This window comes from Ranitomeya variabilis, chromosome 5, assembly GCF_051348905.1.
Source record: "Ranitomeya variabilis isolate aRanVar5 chromosome 5, aRanVar5.hap1, whole genome shotgun sequence".
NCBI classification, from domain to species: domain Eukaryota; kingdom Metazoa; phylum Chordata; class Amphibia; order Anura; family Dendrobatidae; genus Ranitomeya; species Ranitomeya variabilis.
Window position 1 is genome coordinate 230,145,821 of NC_135236.1, and position 25,760 is coordinate 230,171,580.

Consider the following 25,760-nt stretch of genomic DNA (forward strand, 5'->3'; position numbering starts at 1 on the left):
TTTTACAACACGTACCTTATTATAATCTATGGTGCTATTCACATGTCCGTGTTTTTTCACAGACCGTATGTCTATGTAAAACTCAGAGACATGCCCCTTTTTCTCCGGTATCATGGATGACAAGGGCCAACACAAGTCTATGGGTCTATGAAAAACACGTATAACTCACCGATGGCATCAGTGTATAATCAGCGTACAGTCCATGAGCTGCATGTATTTAAGGCTACGTTCACATTTGCGTTGTGCGCCGCAACGCACAACGCAAACAAAAACGCAGCAAAACGCATGCACAACGCTGCGTTTTGCGCCGCATGCGTCCTTTTTTTCATTGATTTTGGACGCAGCAAAAATGCAACTTGCTGCGTCCTCTGCGCCCGGACGCGGGCGCCGCAGGGACGCATGCGGCGCAAAACGCAAGTGCGACGAATGTCCATGCGCCCCCATGTTAAATATAGGGGCGCATGACGCATGCGGCGAGGCTGCGGCGCCCGACGCTGCGGTGCCGACCGCAAATGTGAACGTAGCCTAACATGGCAAAGGATAGAAGAATCTTTGTAATTTATCAATACATGAAAAATACTGATGACTGATGGTACACACCGATTGTACACTGGTGCAAAACCCTGATGACACCAGCACCATTTTTCACATATGTGTTTAAACACGGATGTGTGAATGAGGCCTTAGGGATTTGCATTTGTTTTTCCTTTTTTAGGAAGAGACAAGTGGGAATGTACGCAAAAACCCAATCATTGTATAACTGGTACAAATGGAGGCTGTGGGGTTCTCCATTTTGAACATTAAATTCCACCGGTCGGTTCCTAATTCAGAAAAGATATTATGATCTCGCTTTGGCCTAGGATGTACATTTAAAAAAATACAACTGCAGTATTCAGAGGCACCGCTGAGCTATTGACTGATGGGCAGACGTAGTGCACTTATGCTTATCTTCGCCTCTTTACACCAGCTTGGTTCTATTCCTTTATATCTGAAGTAAACTTGGTTCTGTTCCTGTATCTATGTAGTAAGTGTTGGATCTTTGGTGAACATATTTGTATATATAGAGTGCAATGTCTGGAGACCACTCAACGGTGATTGTTGTAGTGGACTACTAGATTTGTATTTGAGTTGCCGATTTTCCGAGTCTAAGACAGACAACCATTAATCTGCTGTACCAACTCATCGAATGCAAAATAAATGACAATGCTAATTATTAGTCAGTCTAAATGATCAAGCGGTTACTAACAGCTTGATAATGTATATAGAATTGCAATTGTGAGTGTGATCCCAATACGAAAACAGCACTAACCACCATTTTTAAACCTTGTTACCACTGCTGTTTTATACGGCAGCCTGTGGTAAGCAGGTTAAAGGTTCATGGGTCAGTGCTATGTGCTTGCCCCCAGGCTAAAATTTGCCCACCAGCCGGTCAATAAGACCCCAGTTACAGGGGAAAACATACCTTGCTGTGCACCACACCACTAGCAGAGCTGATCTACAACTGCTAGGGTTCAGCAGCACTGATGTACCAGGAGCAGCCCCAGCAATCATGTCCCATAGCGGTATAGGCACTGCCAGTGGTTCTGTACATTACATAGCGCTCATTGAGTGCAATGAATCTGGTTAAATGGAAGCAGTTTATTACCTCTTCTCGCCTCCTCAAGGTCCCTGGCCGTACCTGTTCCCTGATGGCAGGAGCAGGAGTTGGACCCTGCACCATAAATTTACAATAGCACTGTGTATAGACCAGGACAAAGCACCGTAAATTTAGGGCGCTTGGTCGTTAGCAGGTTAAGACCGCACATGCTATTTAAATAGTCAACCATTATCACAACAGAAGTAATTATCACATTACAACTATTCAGACTTAATAAATTACTAAAGATTTTTTGTTTATTTTCAGTCTGTTTTTCACAGTGGCCACAAAATCTTTTATTTTTAAAGTTAGCAGATTTTTCTTCAGAATTCCTCTTCTGCGTTTTTACTGTGCACCTTTTTTAATTTGGCAAGCTTTTCTACAGCGGAGGCTATAGACACTTCTCCATGCACCTTGTTGTCTCGTGTTCGCACATTGACTGCGCTGTTTGCCTTCTCCTTCTCGCCAACCACTAGATGAACAGAGTTCACATGTTAGCCATACATCCATTCATTCATGGACTACGGTAGATTCACATGACAAGCTTTAAAATAAAGAACAGGACATTTTCATTGCAACAATCTACAGGCAAAATTCGCCCGATCAAGTTTAGTAAAAAAACAAACAAAAAATAAACACATTCTCCAGAGATGACCCCAAAGTACTATTGCTATTTTTTTTTTTTTATCTTAAAAAAAAAAAAAAGTCCTACCAGAATCAAACTTTCATAGAGAACAGAATTAAAAGCTTTTGTTTAGAATTTTAGGTTGAAAAAAAAAAAAAAAAAAACAGTAAAAAAATGTAAATGTATTTTTATATACTGCATGTTTTGATACCAATTCGGATTCCCATTGCAGTGTTAGAATAAATCTATTTTTTTTTTCTTTTTTTTTTTGTCGCTCCAGTGCGGCTTCTCTGCTGATTATCTGCACACGGATTACGTGACTACAGTATTCAAGTCACATCTACCGCACGTGGCCGCTGCAGCAAGTCATTGGGATCAGAGCTCTCATGCTGTCTGTCATGCTGTTACAGGCCTACTTTGCGTTAACATGTAGTGCATATAGCACAATGAATGATCTGAACTAACCAAATATAAAATTGTACAGAGCCAGTTGGGCATTTCTTATCTTCTTATTCAATGTGCAGCTGTTATCCAAGTCCACATCAGCCATAAAACCTGCATCGAAAAATTCTTTGCACACCTAAAATTACAGTAAATAGTAAGCAGATGGAATTACTGGGCAATAATTATCAATCCATACCATCTGACAATTGGCTCTAGAGAAGGATATACGTAGTGTATATATATATATATATATATATATATATACACATACATACATACATACACACACATATACATACACATACATATTTTCCATTAAAAAAAAAAGAATGACACATGGTTATAGACCACTTTAGAAGCTACAAGGATTTTTTTTTTTTGAGGCTCCTAAAATGAAAACACATACATAGATATCAAGACATGTTCTATATTGTCTCTCTGGGTTTGTCCAGCCAGGTATTTTCTCACCTTGATGTAAAAAAAACATGAGGAGTCTCCCACACTTTGGTATACTTTTATCACAATGCCAATATACAGTATGCCGGCACTGGCTGGAGCATGGATCTGTGGTCCTGAAAGCGGATGTCCAAACATTCTGCAACTAACTAAAGCAACTAACTAAAGGTTCCCCCCTCGTGTTTAAAATACTTTCTTTGTATATAATGCTGTGTAACATTATATCTAAATTGTTGGTAATTTCTTATGACACATCAGATGTGATTCCTAGCCATTGGGAAACGTCCATAATTATTTTTGTACACCTACTGACTTGAGAGACAGATTTCTATTGTTCTAAAGGATCAGCATAAATACAATCATTATTGCTACATACACCAATTATCAGCCAAATTATCTGCAAATAATTTCCAATTTTAAGTTAAGTTATTTTTCTGTAACTGTAAAACTGCAATCAGCATCCAGGACAAAATTATAGAAGTGATTACTGGGAGAAGCCATGTTTAGTGCCAAGTCACTATATTACCGCAGTTTCAGCTACGATCATTTATCAACTGTCCACCTAATAGATATTAGATCGATGGGGATCTGATCTGTACTGATTGGTAAAATAAAGAGACCCAGTAGGCAACCAAGCAGGCACAACTCTAGGTAAGTGTGTACAATAGTTATTGTTTTTGTGTATAGGACTGCTTTAGGGACTGCTAGATATACATCTGATTTCACAAGATTTATATTCATAGCTTGGTCATATAAATACATACATACCTGCTGGGCATAGTCTTCACAGCTTGGTCCAACAGGGACTACCATGACTTGTCGTGGTGAAAGCCAAAATGGCCTAGTGCAAAAAAAAAGAAAGAAATCATTACTTTATTTCGTACATTTACAAGAATTGTCAAGATTTTTGATTGGAAACCACTTGGATGGTTGTAAGTCAACTATACAGGTCATACTCTACGTACCAATCCCCAGTCACTTCACAATCACTTGCCGGGCTCTGTATTTCAGCAATGACAACACAACAAACTGTATGATTGCTGCAGCCAGTCACTAGCCACCGTGGTGTCCCAGAATAGCCAGTGATTGGTTGAAGTGATCACATGCTAGTGTCAGGACTCCATTAAAGCAGAGCTCAGAAAGAAGCAGAGCTCAAGTGAATGGGCAACAGTAAGGAAAGTATGACATTTTCTGAATCAAAGCCATTAAAAAAACAAACAAAAAACAAAACAAAACCAAAACACAATTTTATTAAATACAAGCAGATTTATTGAATTTATTTTGCAGTAGAAAAAATATGCATTTTTTTTTTCATTTTGATTTTTTAAAGAGAAAACGGTCTGTGTTCAAAGCCTTTATGTAGCGGAGTGCTTTTGCTAAACTGATACAAGCCCATCAAAGCTCCTGAGAAATCTATACTCGCCTCTCCCCCTTTCGGTGTAAGAGCTTGTGCAGATGGCCATAATAATCAGACGAGTGCCATGCATTGTTTTGATGGGTAGCACTTGATCCCATGTTGTTCTATGGGGCTGTGCACATATTTACATATTAATTTTTTCCTCAGTCTTTAAAAAACAAAACAAAACATAGCAAACAAACAAAAAACAAAACAAAAGCAGCATACCAGAGCTTGATTCGATAGTCAGATTGCACATGGCCGTACAAGTCCACGTGTGGGAAACATCAGACTGCACTCTGAAATGCAGTCTGATTTCCGCAGCCTCAGAGGATGGAGAAGATGGGGACATTTTATCTCCATGTTCTCATACAAGAGAATCGGAGCACACTATGACCACACTGATCAGAATTTGACCAGTGTCATTTGCATAATCAGCTCAAGGCCGTCTGCACCTAAAGGGACCGTCACATTAAGCGATGCTGCAGCGATATAGACAACGATGCCGATCGCTGCAGCGTCGCTGTGTGGTAGCTGGAGAGCTGTCACACAGACAGCTCTCCAGCGACCAATGATGCCGAAGTCCCCGGGTAACCAGGGTAAACATCGGGTTACTAAGCGCAGGGCCGCGCTTAGTAACTCGATGTTTACCCTGGTTACCATTGTAAATGTAAAAAAAAAAAAACACATACTCACATTCCGGTGTCTGTCACGTTCCCCGGCGTCCGCTTCCCTGCACTCCTCCTGCATCCTGTGTAAGCGCCGCCGGAAAGCAGAGCGGTGACGTCACCGCTGTGCCCTACTTTACGGCCGGCCGGCGCTGACACAGGATGCAGGAGTGCAGGGAAGCGGACGCCGGGGGACGTGACAGACACCGGAATGTGAGTATGTAGTGTTTGTTTTTTTTTACATTTACAATGGTAACCAGGGTAAATATCGGGTTACTAAGCGCGGCCCTGCGCTTAGTAACCCGATGTTTACCCTGGTTACCAGTGAAGACATCGCTGAATTGGTGTCACACACGCCGACTCAGCGATGTCAGCGGGTGATCCAGCGACTAAATAAGGTGCTGGCCTTCTAGCTCCGACCAACGATGTCACAGCAGGATCCTGATCGCTGCTGCGTGTCAAACACAACGATATCGCTATCCAGGACGCTGCAACGTCACGGATCGCTATCGTTATCGTTCTAAAGTCGCTCAGTGTGAAGGTACCTTTAGTCTGAATTTTATCAGATATTTTGACCAGATTTTCATCAGAGATTGTTAATGTTTCTTTATTTCATGGTAAAATCTAAAAAATATTGCATTAGTGACCTTGTTCCATGACTCGGATTAAAAATTGAAAGTGTCTCTATGATTCTGTGTGGACAACTCTTTATGCAAAAAGAGGAAATGTGAACAGCCTCATTGCACATGTATCCATCATAGCCCACCAGTGTAAAATCACAGGTAAATTTGTATGTGAGTAGGAAAACCACATTAATTTCAAGAATTTAACAGTATCTGTATGCCGAAAGAGAATATACAAAAGTTAAAGAAGTTGTCCACTACTATAACTTTTTTTTTTCATAAATCTTGCTATTATGTGCCACTGAAAACATCTACTGTGTTTATTTTAGCAATATTACCTTTTATCATGCAGTAGCAGCACATCTTTAGTGCTGGATCCAGCTCTCATGGGGTTAATCGACAACTTCCTTTCTCCTGAGTTATTGTGCTCTAATACTACTAGTTCCATGATGCATTGCACTCTCCTGTAACTCTGCACCTGGCCCACCCACTCCAAAACACACCCCAACCCCTCCCTCCTCTATCTTCAAAAAGATTTGTGATGTCATTTCTGTCCAACCTCCTCTTTTACATTTGTCCAACCCACACTCCATTACACACATATAGATGGATAGATAGATAACAAATAGACAGGTGAATACATACAGATATATCTATATATCTATGTCTATTTCCATAGATATGTCCATATCCATGTTTCTAAACCCCTTCACCCCTGGAGCTTTTTTCGTTTATCGCTCCCCTTCTTTCCGGGGCCATAATTTTTCCGTCAATATGGCCATGTGAGGGCTTATTTTTTGCGGGACAAGTTCTACTTTTGAACGACACCATTGGTTTTACCATGTCGTGTAACAGAAAATGTGAAAAAAATTCAAAGTGCAATGAAATTGCAAATAAAGTGCAATCCCACACTTGTTTTTTGCTTCGCTTTTTTGCTAGGTTCACTAAATGCTAAGGCTGTGTGCACACGTTGCGGATTTGACTGCAGATCCGCAGGGTTTTTTGCCGCACAGAATTGCATTAAATCTGCAGTGTAGTGCACAACCAATGTAAGTCTATGGGAGCCGCAGACTTGTTGTGCACATGCTGCGGAAAAAGCCGCACCGAAACGCAGCTTTTTTTTCTCGCAGCATGACATTTCTTTTGTGCGGAACTGCAGCGTTTCTGCACCCTTAGACTTTCATTGAGTCGGGCACATCCGCAGCAAAACCGCAGATGTAAAAAAGATCTACAGTTTTGCTGCGGATGTGGGTCCGAGAAACGCTGCAGTTCGGGAGGAGGAAAGTGTGTGGGCGGAATGTGGGCAGTGGCTATGTGCGTGTATGTGTGTGCTGGGTCTGCGGGCTGTTCGGATGTGTGCGGGACTGTTCGTGTGTGTGTGGGGCTTTTCGGGTGTGTGCGGGGGGTCTTTTGGGGTGTGTGTGCAGGCATCATCCGATGGGACTACAAGTACGCAGCATCCAATCTGCAGCTAATTCGGATGTAATCTGGACAGTGGACACACACCCTACGCTATCCATACATCTATCAATAGATATATCTATAGATAGATATAGGAATATAAGTCACAAAAATAGGCAGCACTCCATATTCTCAAGATAATCTGCAGGTCTTTATTGAGCCCACATCTCGAGATGTGGGCTCAATAAAGACCTGCAGATTATCTTGAGAATATGGAGTGCTGCCTATTTTTGTGACTTATATGGACTGAAAGCAACCAAGGGACGGGTTGCCTGGGCCTTGCACCCGAAGATAAGTAAAGGATTTGTGCTGTTCCAATTTTTTCTATTAGATATAGGAATAGATAGATGTATGCATCTATAGATCTATCTATATGTAGATCTGTCTATCCATTTCATCTATCATCTATATGTCTGTCTGTGTGTGTAATGGAGTGTGGGTTGGACAAATGTAAAAGAGGATGTTGGACAATAGTGACATCACAAATCTTTTTTTTTTTGTTCAATAATACGGCTTTATTTAGCTTTCAAAAACGCACCAAAATGCATAAAAACCGTGCAAAAACCGCACCAAAAGCGAATAAAAAAATGCATCAAAACCCCGCAAAAAACTGCATTAAAACGCATCAAAACTGCACCAAAAACTGCATCAAAACAGCACCAAAATTGCATCAACACTGCACCAAAAACTGCATCAAAACGCGCAAAAACCACACCAAAAATGTCATCAAAACCGCACCAAAAACTGCATCAAAACTTGGTGCAGTTTTGGTGCGGTTTTGATGCAGTTCTTGGTGCGGTTTTGACGCAGTTCTTGGTGCGGTTTTGATGCAGTTCTTGGTGCGGTTTTGATGCAGTTCTTGGTGCGGTTTTGATGCAGTTCTTGGTGCGGTTTTGATGCAGTTCTTGGTGCGGTTTTGATGCAGTTCTTGGTGCGGTTTTGATGCAGTTCTTGGTGCGGTTTTGATGCAGTTTTTGGTGCAGTTATGATGCTGTTTTTGGTGCGGCTTTTGCGCGGTTTTGATGCAGTTTTTGGAAAAAAATAAATAAACGGAAAATGTGCATGATTTGAATGGAAACATGCATGAAAAAACAGATTCGGAGGCCGGATTCATCATTTCACATCTCAGTTTCATACGTTTTTTGCCGGATCCGTCGCTGTGCGTTTTTTTGCCGGACATAAAAAATGTTCCTCTGCATGTGTTTTCCGTCCGGCGGAAACAGCTTTTTTGACGGATCTGGCAAAAAACGGATGAAACGTGTGGCCATCAGGCGCAATCCGGCGCTAATACAACTCTATGAGAAAAAACCGGATCCGGCGGAAAAAAATGGATCCGTTTTTTACAAAACTCGCCGGATTGTGCCTGACGGCAAAAACCTGATGTGTGAAAGCAGCCAGATATATGGATAGATACATCTATGTATCTATAGATATATCTATCTATAAATATATATATCCCGTGCGAGATCCAGGAACGCCTATCAATCTAGATCCACTTCTACACGTTCCAGTAGATCTACCCGTGATGACGATGTGGTTACCACCTCTCAAAATGGCGGTTCTACCACTTCAGGATACCCTAATAAGAGAATGACTACGAGACAGGTTGCCAAAACCAAAACAACAGGGGGGTCTGCTCAGGTAAGCACGCAGGGGGGTCTACAGGTGCTTAATTTGTCTGCACATGTTCTCTCAGAGGATCAGGTTGATGTCCTCGGTAGGGGCCTGACTTTCTCTCCCACTAATTCCTTTGACTATTTCTCAGCAGTGAAGGACCTCCATTTGTTCTCCCGCAAATTAATTCTTAAAAAGCTTCATATCGGCAGGGAATCTGCTGAAGAAATGAGCGATATTGAAAGGGAAACTCTCCGTGACTTGGAGGATTAGCTTGAGGAACAAGACATCTCTGATCCAAGTAAGTTCCCTCCTTCCGCTTGTCCCAGATCTACCAGGTTTTCCCCCTTGTCCTTGTCTCCGGCGGTAGAGATCTTCACCAAATTGGTGAGCGAGGATCTCAAAAAATTGTCATCTCGGCGAATATATGATAATTTGACGGCTAGGCAACGTTCTGCCATCAAACAATTACAATCCTGGAAAGATGTAGTATTCAAACCGGCGGACAAGGGGGGGAACGTGGTGGTCTGGCCGTGTGTGAAGTATGAGCAGGAAGCTTTCCGACAACTCAAGGATCCCCACACATACCTCAAGCTGTCCTCCAACCCCACTGTTCCCTTTCTGCGGGATTTACAAAATATTCTTATTGGGGCCCTTGAGGGAAATATCATTACTAAACAGGTATTTGAGGGATTGATGGTCAGGTCACCTAGGGTTCCAACTTTTTATTTATTGCCCAAAGTCCACAAAGATGCCCTCGACCCTCCGGGGCGTCCCATAGTGTCTGGTATTGAAGGGATGTGCAATCCTGTCTGTCAATTTATTGACTATTATCTCAAACCTTTGGTTGAGACCTTACCATCTTATATTAAAGACACTACGGACGTCCTGTCGCGGGTCGATGGCATCCTTGTGGATCGTGATACAATTCTGGTCACAGCCGACGTCGAGAGTCTATATACGTGTATTGACCACTCCCATGGGTTGGACGCCGTTCGTCGTTTCCTGGGTGCCTCCGACCTGGTCGGCCCTCTGTGTGAGCTAATCCTCGAGCTGGTGGAGTACATCCTCACCCATAATTTCTTCGTTTTCAAGGACAATTTCTATTTACACAAAAGCGGTACAGCCATGGGCGCGGCGTGTGAGCCCTCGTACGCCAACCTCTTCCTTGGCGCCTGGGAGAGGGATGTGTTTGGCGATGGGGGCCCACCGTCTGCTGCCCATGTGCTGTGCTGGCATCGTTACATCGATGATATTCTGTTGTTTTTTTTTTTGGGGGGGGGTCTGCCCACCAGCTGGAGGATTTTATGAGGTGTTTGAATAACAATACAATGAACATACGTCTTACATATGTTTCCAGTGTGGTTGCGGTCGACTTCCTGGACGTCCGTCTGGAGGTCGATTCAGATCGGCGCATCCAGACGGACGTTTTCAGGAAGCCGACCGCTGTCAACTCTTTTCTACATGCTACCTCCGCTCACTATCCAGCTACTGTGAGGGCCGTCCCGGTCGGACAGTTCCTCAGGATGCGTCGAATTTGCTCCTCCGAAACTAAATTCGAATCACAGGCGGGGGCTCTTAAACAGAGATTTTTGGCTCGCGGCTATAGCCGCAGATCCATCAAAGCTGGTTATGACCGCGCCAGGACAACCCCACGGAGTGATCTCTTACACTGTACTACTCGACGTCGTGCTAGGGGCATTGGTGGACAGATCAGGTTTGTGTCCACCTATAATCATGAATGAGAGAACATGCGTTCCGTTCTTGCAAAACACTGGTCGGTTCTCCATACTGAGCCCTCCCTGCGTGGTGCCCTGGGCAATTTTCCTCTCATGACTCCCAAAAGGTGTATGAACCTTAATGATATGCTGGTTAGGAGCCACTACGTCTCGACTCCAACAAACTTTTTTGGTACTGGTGGTCCCCGCCTGGGATGCGTTCCATGTGGGCGCTGTCTTGCCTGCGCCAATGTCCTTCGCTGCTCTGACTTTGCATCAAGTGATGGCTCCAGGATATTTCAAATCAGACAACGTATAACCTGTAGTACTACCAATGTGATATACTACGCGACCTGTCCGTGTCCTAAGATATACGTTGGGCTTACCACTCGTGAATTTAGAGTCCGGGTGCGGGAGCATGTGCGGGACATTGGCGCGGCCAAGACGGCGTCCACAGTAACTGATTTAAAAACAATCCCACGCCATTTTAAGTCACATCATAATTGTAATGACAAATTGCTTCTTGTTAGGGGGATTGACGTACTCCATCTTGGCATCAGAGGTGGTGACTACAAGAAGCGTCTAGCACAGATCGAATCCAAGTGGATTGTCTTGCTTGATACCTTAACCCCTAGAGGTCTTAACGAATCCTTGAGCTTTGCCTCGTACCTTTAGCGTAGTTTAGACCAGTCTCTGTGGTGTCCCATTATAGCCCTTCCGGATTTTTTCGTGTTATTATTGTTTTTTTTCTGTTTATGTTTTTAACTTTTTTCTTTTTATTACAAGTAACATTCTCCATCTATGGGCCCTTCCCTGATCCCTGCTTCGTATGCAAAATTATTTTTACACCTTGCCGTTTGAAAATATGGATTCTCATGGACTTGAGCTAGCTGTTTCTGCTTATATGATAAGAAATGGACCATATATATGTATAACGGATGTTTGTGTATATATTGTTACCTTGCACCATCTCTTTCTATCATGTATGGCTGTATGTAACCTTGTTGGCGCTGCTAATGGTATATTTTATACTTTGTAACACGCTTTTTCTCTTTTATGTATATGATGACATTTGTGATGTATGTTAAGGTACTTATATGTATTTACTGCGGCGCCACTATGTTTTAGTACAACCTTCATCATATGGGACATCGATACTAATTATATCCCTTATATGTCAACACCATTCATTCCATTGGCTGTTACATTTTTGCTTTGGTATGCTCACCCTTGTGGCCGTGCGCATCGCACTGTGTACGGGCGACTCCTGCTTGTGGGCGGGCGTCTGTGTGCCTTGTGCGTCCTCTCCAGGTGTCAGCCTGGCGCTTGCGCACTTGGTCTGACGCCCAGCCCCCGTGCCTGACCCGTCCGTCGCAGTGCGCATGCGCCGCTTGTGCCACTCGGATTGGCCGGAATTGCACATGTGACCGGGGTCGGGGGGTTATTAGAAGGTCCTGCACTGCCTTACCTCTTATCCCCCTGAGAAAGCGGCGTGGCAGTGCCGCGAAACGCGCGTCGGGGCGCTCTTTTTCCGGTGGGACTACTATCATGGTTCCCAATGGCAGGGACATAGGCAAAAACAGGACTAGCTCTAGGAAGATGGAATCTAAGCTGACCGCGATGCTGAACCTCACGCACAACTACCAGTAGCCGGGGAACGTGCCTGCGTTTTATCCCTAGACGTCTCGCACCAGCCGGAGATCTAGCTACCCCTAGTAGAGGAAACACAGACCTGGCTTGCCTCCAGAGAAAACCCCAAAGTGATAGTAGCCCCCAACATATAATGACGGTTAGTTAAGAAGAAAACACATACGTAGTATGAATACAGGTTCAGCAAAGAGAGGCCCACTAACTAGATAGCAGAAAATACAAAAGTGGACTTCGCGGTCAACTCAAAACCCTACAAAATACCATCCTGAAATGACTTTAAACTCCGGTATCAACTCATGACACCGGAGTGGTCATTTCAGTTCGCTAGAGCTTCCAGCAGCAAGATTCATATAAATGCACGCTGGACAAAAGGTACAAATGATCCAAATGAACGCTGGACAAAACTTTCACAAAAAGTACAGATGATCCAACTTATCTGAATCAGCAGACTTGGAGCAGGTAGCAAGTAACAGAGGAGCTCTGGTAACATTGATAGCCGGCAAGTAAATGACTGAGAAGCCAGACTATATAGGAAACTCCCATTTCCTGATGGGAACAGGTGCACTGGGAATAAAAGACAGTAGTCAGCCAGTACCACCAGTAGCCACCAGAGGGAGCCCACAAACAGAATTCACAACAGTACCCCCCCCCTTGAGGAGGGGGCACCGAACCCTCATGAGAACCACCAGGGCGATCTGGATGAGCCCTATGAAAGGCGCAAACCAAATCAGAGGCATGAACATCAGAGGCAGTCACCCAAGAATTATCTTCCTGACCGTATCCCTTCCATTTAACCAAATATTGAAGTCTCCGTCTGGAAACGCGAGAGTCCAAAATCTTCTCCACAACATACTCCAATTCACCCTGCACCAGCACAGGAGCAGGAGGCTCAACAGAAGGAACAACCGGCACCTCGTACCTCCGCAACAACGACCGATGGAAGACATTATGAATAGTGAAAGATGCTGGTAGGTCCAAACGAAACGATACAGGATTAAGAATCTCCAAAATCTTATAAGGACCTACGAACCGAGGTTTAAACTTAGGAGAAGAGACCTTCATAGGAACAAAACGAGAAGATAACCACACCAAGTCCCCAACACGAAGACGATGACCAACACGACGACGACGATTAGCAAACTGCTGAGTCTTCTCCTGGGACAACTTCAAGTTGTCCACCACATGACTCCAAATCCGGTGCAGTCTATCCACCATCGTGTCCACTCCAGGGCAATCCGAAGATTCCACCTGGCCAGATGAAAAACGAGGGTGAAACCCCGAATTGCAAAAGAAAGGAGAAACCAGAGTGGCAGAACTAGCCCGATTATTGAGGGCAAACTCTGCCAACGGCAAAAAGGCGACCCAGTCATCCTGATCAGCAGACACAAAACACCTCAAATAAGTCTCCAAGGTCTGATTAGTTCGCTCTGTCTGGCCATTCGTCTGAGGGTGGAATGCAGACGAAAAAGACAAATCAATGCCCATCCTGGCACAGAACGCCCGCCAAAATCTAGACACAAATTGGGATCCCCTGTCAGAAACGATGTTTTCCGGAATACCATGTAAACGAACCACGTTCTGAAAAAACAGAGGGACCAACTCAGATGAAGAAGGCAACTTGGGCAAGGGTACCAAATGAACCATTTTAGAAAAACGGTCACACACCACCCAGATGACGGACATTTTCTGAGAAACCGGGAGATCCGAAATAAAGTCCATAGAGATGTGCGTCCAAGGCCTCTTCGGAATAGGCAAGGGCAACAACAATCCACTAGCCCGAGAACAGCAAGGCTTGGCCCGAGCACAAACATCACAAGACTGTACAAAAGTACGCACATCCCGAGACAGGGAAGGCCACCAGAAGGACCTGGCCACCAAATCTCTGGTACCAAAGATTCCAGGGTGGCCTGCCAACGCAGAAGAATGAACTTCCAAGATGACTCTACTGGTCCACTCATCTGGAACAAACAGTCTCCCAGGCGGACAACGATCAGGCCTATCCGCCTGAAACTCCTGCAAAGCACGTCGCAAGTCGGGAGAGACAGCAGACAATATCACCCCATCCTTAAGGATACCCGTAGGCTCAGAATCACCAGGGGAGTCAGGCTCAAAACTCCTAGAAAGGGCATCTGCCTTTACATTTTTTGAACCTGGCAGATATGAGACCACAAAATTAAACCGAGAGAAAAACAACGACCAGCGCGCCTGTCTAGGATTCAGACGCCTGGCAGACTCAAGGTAAATCAGATTCTTGTGATCAGTCAAGACCACCACCTGATGCCTAGCACCCTCAAGCCAATGACGCCACTCCTCAAAGGCCCACTTCATAGCCAAGAGCTCCCGATTACCAACATCATAATTTCGCTCGGCGGGCGAAAATTTTCGAGAAAAGAACGCACATGGTCTCATCACCGAGCAATCGGAACTTCTCTGTGACAAAACCGCCCCCGCTCCGATCTCGGAAGCATCAACTTCGACCTGAAAAGGAAGTGAAACATCAGGCTGGCGCAACACAGGGGCAGAAGAAAAGCGGCGCTTAAGCTCCCGAAAGGCCTCCACAGCAGCCGAGGACCAATTGGCAACATCAGCACCCTTCTTAGTCAAATCCGTTAGAGGCTTAACAACACTTGAAAAACCAGTTATAAATCGACGATAGAAATTAGCAAAGCCCAAGAACTTCTGAAGACTCTTAAGAGAAGTAGGTTGCGTCCAATCACAAATAGCCCGAACCTTGACAGAATCCATCTCAATAGAAGAAGGGGAAAAAATGTACCCCAAAAAAGAGATCTTCTGAACCCCAAAAATACACTTTGAACCCTTTACAAACAAAGAATTGGCCCGCAAAACCTGAAAAACCTTCCTGACCTGTTGAACATGCGACTCCCAGTCATCAGAAAAAATCAAAATATCATCCAAATACACAATCATAAATTTATCCAGATATTCACGGAAAATATTGTGCATAAAGGACTGAAAGACTGAAGGGGCACTAGAAAGACCAAAAGGCATTACCAAATACTCAAAATGGCCCTCGGGCGTATTAAATGCAGTTTTCCACTCATCTCCCTGCTTTATCCGCACCAAATTATACGCACCCCGAAGATCAATCTTGGAGAACCACCTTGCCCCCTTAATACGAGCAAACAAATCAGTCAACAGTGGCAAAGGATACTGATATTTGACTGTAATCTTATTCAACAGCCGATAATCAATACAAGGCCTCAGGGAACCATCTTTTTTACTCACGAAAAAAAAACCTGCTCCTAAAGGGGATGAGGATGGACGGATGTGTCCCTTTTCCAAGGACTCCTTAATATACTCTCGCATAGCAGCATGCTCTGGCACAGACAGATTGAACAAACGACCCTTAGGAAATTTGCTGCCAGGAATCAAATCTATAGCGCAATCGCAATCCCTGTGAGGAGGGAGCGAGCTAAGTTTAGGCTCCTCAAAAACATCACAGTAGTCAGACAAAAATGCCGGAACCTCAGAGGGAGTAGATGAAGCAATGGAAACCAAAGGTACTTCCCCATGAGCCCCCTGACATCCCCAGCTTAATACGGACATTGTTTTCCAGTCAAGAACTGGGTTATGAATTTGTAACCATGGCAATTCAAGTACTAACACATCATGCAAGTTATGCAACACAAGGAATCGAATCACCTCCTGATGGTCTGGAGTCATACACATAGTCACTTGTGTCCAGTATTGAGGTTTATTCCTAGCCAATGGTGTGGAGTCAATACCCTTCAAAGGGATGGGGACTTCCAGAGACTCAAGACTAAACCCACAGCGCCTGGCAAAGGACCAATCCATAAGACTCAGGGCGGCGCCAGAGTCCACATAGGCAAAAACAGGACTAGCTCTAGGAAGATGGAATCTAAGCTGACCGCGATGCTGAACCTCACGCACAACTACCAGTAGCCGGGGAACGTGCCTGCGTTTTATCCCTAGACGTCTCGCACCAGCCGGAGATCTAGCTACCCCTAGTAGAGGAAACACAGACCTGGCTTGCCTCCAGAGAAAACCCCAAAGTGATAGTAGCCCCCAACATATAATGACGGTTAGTTAAGAAGAAAACACATACGTAGTATGAATACAGGTTCAGCAAAGAGAGGCCCACTAACTAGATAGCAGAAAATACAAAAGTGGACTTCGCGGTCAACTCAAAACCCTACAAAATACCATCCTGAAATGACTTTAAACTCCGGTATCAACTCATGACACCGGAGTGGTCATTTCAGTTCGCTAGAGCTTCCAGCAGCAAGATTCATATAAATGCACGCTGGACAAAAGGTACAAATGATCCAAATGAACGCTGGACAAAACTTTCACAAAAAGTACAGATGATCCAACTTATCTGAATCAGCAGACTTGGAGCAGGTAGCAAGTAACAGAGGAGCTCTGGTAACATTGATAGCCGGCAAGTAAATGACTGAGAAGCCAGACTATATAGGAAACTCCCATTTCCTGATGGGAACAGGTGCACTGGGAATAAAAGACAGAAGTCAGCCAGTACCACCAGTAGCCACCAGAGGGAGCCCACAAACAGAATTCACAACAGACTACCCCCCTTTACCCTCCTCATTGGTAAGGCTATTCATGCCATTTATTGCGCTACTATGCATTATATATTGTTATAGCTGTAGTCCTTTTTTGGCTACCGTACTATTGTGGATATATTTAGGCTTGCCAAATTTTACATTTCACAGGGGGGCTTCCGTGTCTACCCTTCTGTGGTTATTTATGTATTTACAGATGGGGGCAATGGGGTGGTAGTTTCCCCTCCTGTGTTTGACTCGGAACACCTATTATTGGAATTCATTACTGTCTCTTGTTTTAATATTTGTACTAATAAAGACATTTGTTTAAATATATCAGCTCCTTTTTCTCCTGTTTATATATGTATTCTATGGAGCTTACTTAATCTGTCTGGGGGCACTCTATGTGTGTGTGCTCTGGTCCAGACTATTGCTATGATTCTGGGATTTTTGTTAACTATAAATATATCTATAGATAGATATATCCATAGATATATAATAGAAAGGCCAATGTTTCTAAGGCTACTTTCACACTTGCGTTTTTAGCAATCCGTCGCAATCCGTCTTTTTGGGAAAAAAACGGATCCTGCAAATGTGCTCGCAGGATGCGTTTTTTACCCATAGACTTGTATTAGCGACGGATCGCGATGGATGGCCACATGTCGCATCCCTCGTGCAATGGATCCGTCGTGTTTTGGCGGACCGTTGGCACGAAAAAACGTTCAAGTGAACGTTTTTTGTCCGTCGCGTCCACCATTTTCTACCGCGCATGCGCGGCCAAAACTCTGCCCCCTCCTCCCTGGGCTTCAGAAAGGGCAGCGGATGCGTTGAAAAACTGCATCCGCTGCCCACGTCGTGCACAAATTTCACAACGTGCGTCAGTACGTCGGCCTGACGCATAGCGATGGACCCATACCGACGCAAGTGTGAAAAAGGCCTTAATGAGCCTTTTAATTAAAAAAAACGGAAAAAACAGCGTGGGCTCCCGCGCAATTTTCTGCTCCAGAGGGGGAAAGCCGACGGCCGGGGGCCAATATTTGTAGCCTGCTATGAATATCAGCCCGCAGCTGTCTGCGTAGCCTTTACTGGCTATTAAAATAGGGGGACCCCCCAAAAAAAATTACGTGGGGTCCCCCTATATTTTATAGCCAGAAAGGCTACGCAGACAGCTGCGGGCTGATATTCATAGCCTAGAGAGGGGCCATGGATATTGGTCCCCCCAGCTACAAATACCAGTCCGCAGCCGCTCCGAAAATGGTGCATCTGTAAGATGCGCCAAATCCGGCACTTAGCCCCTCTCTTCCCATTCCCGTGTAGCGGTGGGATATGGGGTAATAAGGGGTTAATGTCACCTTGCTATTGTAATTTAATTATGTTCGCAGAAAAATGTAAAGATATCATACCATTTGCCTCCATAATTTTCACAAAGAATTGCTATCATCCGTTCCACGGATCCCAAGATGGCACGATGAATGATGACGGGTCTGTTCTTGTCATCTCCATCTTTGCTGCAGCAGAAAAATAACAAAATCAAAACACAGAAATTCAGATCTATCCAGTCAATTTCTAAGGCGCTGTTCACATCTGTGTGTGGGAGTCTCTATCTCAGATTCTGAGATCATGTTCAGGCAGAGTGCTAAGGCTTCTTTTCACATACCGTTGTTTTGCGGCCCCAATAGATTTCTATGGGGCCGCAATAATTTCACAGTGCACTGTGGGGCCGTATTTACGGTCATGAAAAAAGATCGAGCCTGCTCAATCTTTTTCACGGCTTACGGACATGGCCCCAATTGAAAGTCAATGGGGCAGCAAAAACAACGGAAGCTTGTTTTTGCCGTGCACCGTGACTTCCGGTTTTGCGGTCACGGTTTTTTTTTGCAGTACTATTTCCATAGTATTGTAAACCCTGAAAAACGGCGATGCACACGTTTTTTGCGGTATGTTATTGCGGAAGATAATGAAAATTGCGGCGACACGGCCCACAATAACGGGCCGCAAAAAACCCGGTATGTGTAAAAGAAGCCTAAAGCCGTCATTTTCAGTTTTAATCCTAGGACAGCGCTTATTGGAGATAAAGGACAGAGGTGAACATGTAGGTTCATGGCACAAATGTGGACAGTATACAAAAAACAACCCTTACCTTACATATGTTAAATTAAACCGAGTTGGGAGTTGGAAATCGAGCTGTATTGTTGCACACTGGTGGTATCTTCCAATGGCATCTCTGATCTTAATATCAATCTGCAATAAAAATTCAACTTAGGATTAAAATTGTCCATGTAATTTAAAAGATTGCCACAAACTAAGGCATAAATATATTTCACTGGTAAGAAACTCTACAGCAGAAATGGCCGACTTGATACTTGCCTTTGGGCCATAGAAGGCACCATCTCCTGGGTTCAATTTCCAGGGTTGTCCAAAATTATTGAGACTGTTCTCCAGTTGCTGGATATGGGGAAACAATATATATATTAAGTATTTCACATGGACAGTAAATGTGAATATTGGCAGTGACAATGACAATTAGAAATACCTTTTCGGCTTGATTCCACATATCAATTTCTCCGAGGTAGTTGTCAGGTCTGGTTGAAAGGTGGAGTTGGAAAGTAAATCCAAACACCTCATATACAGACTGCAGGAACTGTAGGCATCCCTTCATCTCTTCTTCTATCTAGGAAGACCAGTACTTCAGGTTTTAATACTAGTATGACTGTTACTTCATTCAGGGCATGATTGAGTGGAGCACAGATTTCTATTTTCTTGATATGATACGCACTTTTAATACATGCATTACAATCTTATTTCACTTTTACCTGTTCCATTGTGCAAAAAATATGTGCATCATCTTGCTGAAAGCGCCTAACTCTGGTCAGTCCACTTAATGCCCCAGATAACTCGTTACGATGTAAGACACCGAAGTCTGCAAAGCGCAAAGGCAACTCTCTCCATGAGCGAGGACGATGCCCAAACATGAGACTGCAAGAAGAAACATCAATGATGAACCACAGGCAAAATGAAACAAAAACAGATCATCATCTAGATACAGGTTTCCAGCTTTGAAGTTTATGTGTCTATTTCTGTTACTTGATGTGTGCTAGGGTTGTATATTGTGGGCTGAAGAGCTGGGTCCTCTCCATACATGGTGAGTGCCGGCAGTATTACACAGCTGGCACCTTCCTGTAACTGCTGTTCTGAGCCACAGACGACTTTCAGGTGGATATGCTCCATAACCCGCCTGAAAAAGTGCTCAATAAACGGAAAAATGAATGAAAACATGTATTGTAACCTAAAAACAACTTACTGTTGTAGCAAAGCCAGGCAGGACAAATAAATCCTACTGCTGCAGGTCTTGATTAGATGCACCTGTCTAGCTTTTTACTAGAACCAGGGCCTGTGTTCACTAGGTGTGTCAGTCTGTTGGATGGAGCAGAATCAAGTGTGCTGTTCGTGAGTGACCAGTGAAAATGTGAGATGTAGCTGAGAGAGAGATGTCGCATGCTCGCTTTAGGTGGAGACTGCAAGGGTCAGCTGGAAGGTTAAGCAGTCTGTGTGTTGGAGCTGCAGGGAACTGTGTGGAGGCTGCAGCCTGCTCAGTGTTAACTGAGCCTGAAGTTGAATACTGCGGTTTGGCACTGGAGCTCAGGCTGAAGAGGAGAACGAGACTGGTGGTGAATTTTGCTCTGGAAGAAAGGACGGTTTGTTTGGGTGAGCCTGCACTGACATATGTGCCTGGTAAATTAACTGGTTATTTGCTGTGCCCCAAAGAGGCTGTTTTTGATTTTGAATCCATTGGGAGTTTTATGGAAGCAATAAAATTGCACCAGTTTGGACCAAACCGAACTGCCTGTGTGAACGCTACCCAATTCCTATCTGAGAGTAAATCCCTACAATTGGTGGATGAAATGCGGGTGTGAAGTTCCAGAAAGCACATGTGATTGCGGTGTAAAGATTGAATGTCTAGGCTACAGGCAGCTCCAGCATTGCAAACTCCCTCTGTAAGTATGGTGGGGCTGTCCTGTCTGAAGGAGATATTGCTGTGGTGTCACAGAGTTGCTGGTGCAGCTTGAAGGAGCGCTGAGAGCAGTCTCTGTAATGGATTTGTGCGGAGAAGATTCGGGGTCTGCAATGCCGGGAGTGAGGTTCCTATACCATCTCGTTACAGAGAGATGGTGGAATTGACCATGTCCCAGAATCAATGGATTGCAGCATTAGCCAACGCTCCTCCTTCTTAGCTTACCCCACCTGTAGTGCTGTTCCTTATCCAGGCGGGCGGCCTCACATATAACATTAGACTAAACGGTGTCCTAGTGATGGAAGTTCACGACTCAAGTAGTTTGGTGACCCTGGCAAGGGCAACACTTCCGCTTGTGCTAGTCCCTGGGAAGGATGGTGGGGGTAAGGTGTATGTATTGAGATGCAAAGAACTATCCCACGGCCCAAGTGGAAATACGTACAGGCTGTGGTTCCATGTCCCACCAAGTGGGAGTGGTCAAGGACTAGCATGCATTGCATGCTATTGTAATCAGATGATATTTTCCTTTGATCTGGGACTTACGGGCTAAACCTGTAGCACCCAGTACTCCAGTATGCCGTCAGGAATTGCTATTGTAACAAGGTCATATGATATAAATAGTGAATTTCTACTCACTGTGCTGGTTAGAGAGGAGGATATAGTGTACTGAGCACAGACCAGTGTCAATGTATGTGTAGAAGTGTTGTTTGTCACACTGTGTGACTGTAGAGCAGTATGGTACTAGTGCACGGATTGTGCGTGCTGTGCAGACGGCAGCGCCTGTGTGCTAGCAGATGGCACCTAGCGCTGAATTTGGGCAGAGAGGGGGGGATACATCGGTGTCTAAAAGACGTACTTTAGGTACCGCATATGCTATTAAGTGTGGCATTAAGGGTAGTAAATGAGGGCTCCACTTTATTACCCCACTACCTACTATATTGGATCGCTGGGTGCCATGGGATTCTGGCTCCAAAATCTGCCTACTTTATACACATTCAGTGCTCCAGTGAGTCTACTCAAATGGCTAAATTAAGAAATGAACTGTTTTGTAGTGCACAACCTAAAAAACAATGGAAGAACTGTTTTTTCCCCCTAATTCCACCTACAAGGATTTTTTTCCATTTTGTAATACATTCTATAGTAAATTAAATTGAGCTGAATAAAAAAAAAAAAAGAAAAAGTCTCTCCTGTAAAAATCAAGCTGTCAGGTGAGGGTTTAAAAAATGAAAGCAAATAAATTAAAAAAGGCAGCATCTTCAATGGGATAAACACAAACTTGCCAGATGATTAGAAAACCAAGTGCATTTTTTTTCTAAGCATATTTGTCCTGAAAGCAAAGTGAATGAGATTCCTGAAGTCTCATGCACATGTTGCTTATTTTTCACTTGCAGATTTGGAGCAGATGTAAATCGGCAGCATGTCTGTTCTTTCAGCACACTTATAGAAACATACAGACCATTAACACCCAGAAACTTATGAAGAACTTGCAGTCCTCATTGGCCCCAATCTTCTCCATCTCGTGTCCTGATTCTGCTCTGAAGCATTACAATGAATCCCTGCAAAGTGCCCTGGATGAAGCTGCACCTCCTATACATAGAACAACTCGACACAGACGGCGACAACCGTGGCACACGCTGCAAACACGTTTCCTGCAGCGGTGCTCCAGGTGCGCCGAACGTCTGTGGAGAAAATCTAATCTACCCGAAGATTTAATCCATTATAACTTCATGCTAAAAACATACAACTCTGCCCTTCATCTCTCCAAACAAACCTATTTCAACACCATCATCACCTCGCTGTCCAATAACCCTAAACGTCTCTTCGACACTTTCAAGTCCCTACTCAACCCAAGAGAGCAGGCCCCAACCACAGATCTCGGCGCTGACGATCTGGCCAATTACTTCAAAGAAAAAATTGACCACATTCGACAGGAAATCATCTCCCAATCTCTTCATACCATGCACTGTCCTCCCTCCCCCACTGCATCTAGTTCACTCTCTGACTTTGAACCAGTTACAGAAGAAGAAGTAAGCAGGCTCCTTGCATGTTCTCGCCCGACCACTTGCACCAGTGACCCCATTCCGTCACATCTCCTCCAGTCCCTTTCACCGGCTGTCACCTCTCACCTAACAAAAATATTCAACCTTTCCCTCATTTCCGGTATTTTTCCCTCCTCATTTAAGCATGCCATCATACATCCATTACTTACAAAACCCTCCCTCGACCAAAATTGTGCCACTAATTATAGACCTGTCTCTAATCTTCCCTTCATCTCTAAACTCCTCGAACGCCTGGTCCACTCCCGTCTTACCCGCTATCTCTCAGATAACTCTCTTCTCGACCCTCTTCAATCTGGCTTCCGCTCTTTACACTCGACTGAAACTGCCCTCACTAAAGTCTCTAATGACCTACTAACAGCTAAATCTAATGGTCACTACTCCATGCTAATTCTCTTGGATCTCTCCGCAGCATTCGACACTGTGGATCATCAGCTCCTCCTCACTATGCTCTGCTCCATCGGCCTCAAGGACACCGTTCTCTCCTGGTTCTCCTCCTATCTCTCTGACCGATCCTTCACTGTATGTTTTGCTGGTTCCTCCTCCTCTCACCTTCCCCTTACTGTTGGGGTTCCTCAAGGATCAGTCCTAGGCCCCCTCCTCTTCTCTTTGTATACTGCCCCTATTGGACAAACAATCAGTAGATTTGGTTTCCAGTACCATCTCTATGCTGACGACACCCAATTATACACCTCTTCTCCTGCTTTCACGCCGACCTTCTTAGAAAACACCAGTGATTGTCTTACCGCTGTCTCTAACATCATGTCCTCCCTCTATCTGAAACTGAACCTGTCAAAAACTGAACTCTTCGTGTTCTCTCCCTCTACTAACCTACCTTTGCCTGACATTGCCATCTCCGTGTGCGGTTCCACCATTACTCCAAAGCAACATGCCCGCTGCCTTGGGGTCATCCTTGATTCCGAGCTTTCATTCACCCCCCACATCCGATCACTGGCTCGCTCTTCTTATCTGCATCTCAAAAACATTTCTAGAATTCGCCCTTTTCTTACTTTCGACTCTGCAAAAACTCTCACTTGTCTCACTTATTCATTCTCGTCTGGACTATTGTAACTCTACTAATCGGCCTCCCTCTTACCAAACTCTCCCCGCTCCAATCTGTCCTGAATGCTGCTGCCAGGATCATATTCCTCACCAACCGTTACACCGATGCCTCTACCTTGTGCCAGTCATTACATTGGCTACCCATCCACTCCAGAATCCAGTACAAAACTACTACCCTCATCCACAAAGCACTCCATGGCTCAGCACCACCCTACATCTCCTCTCTAGTCTCAGTCTACCACCCTACCCGTGCCCTCTGCTCCGCTAATGACCTCAGGTTAGCATCCTCAATAATCAGAACCTCCCACTCCCGTCTCCAAGACTTTACACGTGCTGCGCCGATTCTTTGGAATGCACTACCCAGGTTAATATGATTAATCCCCAATCCCCACAGTTTTAAGCGTGCCCTAAAAACGCATTTGTTCAGACTGGCCTACCGCCTCAACACATTAACCTAACTGTCCCTGTGTGGCCTAATAAAAAAAAACAAAAAAAAACAACAAACCATAATCAGGTTCCTCGTAATCAGGTTCCTCGCATCATGTTCTCATACACTTTATGCAGTTAATAGCACTCTGTGTCTGTACTGCTACATACTTAGGCAGTTAACTGGTTCATGCAGCTTTACATGAACACCCGAGCCTTACACTATGGCTGGTCCAAATAACTAAAGCAATTGTTACCATCCACCTCTCGTGTCTCCCCTCTTCCTCATAGTTTGTAAGCTTGCGAGCAGGGCCCTCATTCCTCCTGGTATCTGTTTTGAACTGTGATTTCTGTTATGCTGTAATGTCTATTGTCTGTACAAGTCCCCTCTATAAGTTGTAAAACGCTGCGGAATATGTTGGCGCTATATAAATAAAAATTATTATTATTATTATTATTATTCAGCGTTTATGCTGCAGATTTCACCCATACTAATGAGTAGGGAAAAATCTGCAAGAAAAACGTAGGTGAAAAACGTGACAAATACACACCTGTTTTACACAGGGTTTTTCCTGCCAAGTGGTGCAGAAATGGTGCAGACATTTCTGTTGCAAATACTTAGAGGAAACCTAAGCAAATGCAACTTTTAATGAACAGAGACTTCTGCTAATATATTATTTATATTCTGCATCCTTTCATCACTATATAATGTTGGCAAGACTTCTAAACAATGTAAGGAACAATTACCAACAGAGTTTACAGGGACACATGTGGCTTCCGTCTATTAATAAAACTGAGGCATCTTACTCCAGTGGGCTATTTGCTCTTGGCTACTGTGTAGAACGACAATATTTATAAATTCCCCTCATATACACGATTCATCATTCTGGTGTTAAAAGCTAGGAAAAAAAAAAAAAAAATCACACAATTTTGGCACAACTGAAGCTGTGCTAAAAATGATACGACATTTGCTGTTCTCATGCTATTATCCAGGTCCGAAAAAGTGGGCGTGAAGACCGCCATTTGTCAAATTCATGGCGAGTTTGTTACACCTAAAATCTTACTCCAGCTGGGACGAGAGTAAGCTTTAGGGGCGAGATGCACACAGGTGTACGGCACTTGTCTCATACTCTTCTTCACCCATCAGGGGAGTCCGACTCCAGCCCACCTTATCAAGATCGGAGTGAAAACCGGCAGTCTTGATGTTTCGGGTCCATAGTGGTTACAGAATGTGTGTTGTGTCCATGTTCCTGTATCTCACTCGACCGGTATCACAATTCACTTCACATGTAGAGGTCCACGCGTGCTACACACAAACCGCTACATACTATGTGATCTAAACAGGCAAATGTTGACATGAAAGGAACAGGA

At 44.3% G+C, this 25,760-nt stretch overlaps 1 protein-coding gene across 3 annotated transcripts in view; it reads right to left on the reverse strand.

Annotated features, from left to right (window-relative positions):
- Positions 1-1,860: 1,860 nt before the first annotated feature.
- Positions 1,861-25,760, reverse strand: part of LOC143775581 (threonine--tRNA ligase 2, cytoplasmic-like) — an 81,181-nt gene continuing 57,281 nt past the window's right edge. For all 3 annotated transcript variants that reach the window (XM_077263878.1, XM_077263879.1, XM_077263877.1), the window contains 8 exons: positions 19,646-19,808; positions 19,366-19,503; positions 19,200-19,277; positions 18,973-19,073; positions 18,236-18,340; positions 3,930-4,002; positions 2,727-2,841; positions 1,861-2,108 (listed from right to left, as the gene is read on the reverse strand). In XM_077263878.1, coding sequence (XP_077119993.1) covers positions 1,960-2,108; positions 2,727-2,841; positions 3,930-4,002; positions 18,236-18,340; positions 18,973-19,073; positions 19,200-19,277; positions 19,366-19,503; positions 19,646-19,808 — 922 coding nt within the window. In that variant the 3' untranslated portion in view covers positions 1,861-1,959. The remainder of the gene's footprint in view (positions 2,109-2,726; positions 2,842-3,929; positions 4,003-18,235; positions 18,341-18,972; positions 19,074-19,199; positions 19,278-19,365; positions 19,504-19,645; positions 19,809-25,760) is intronic.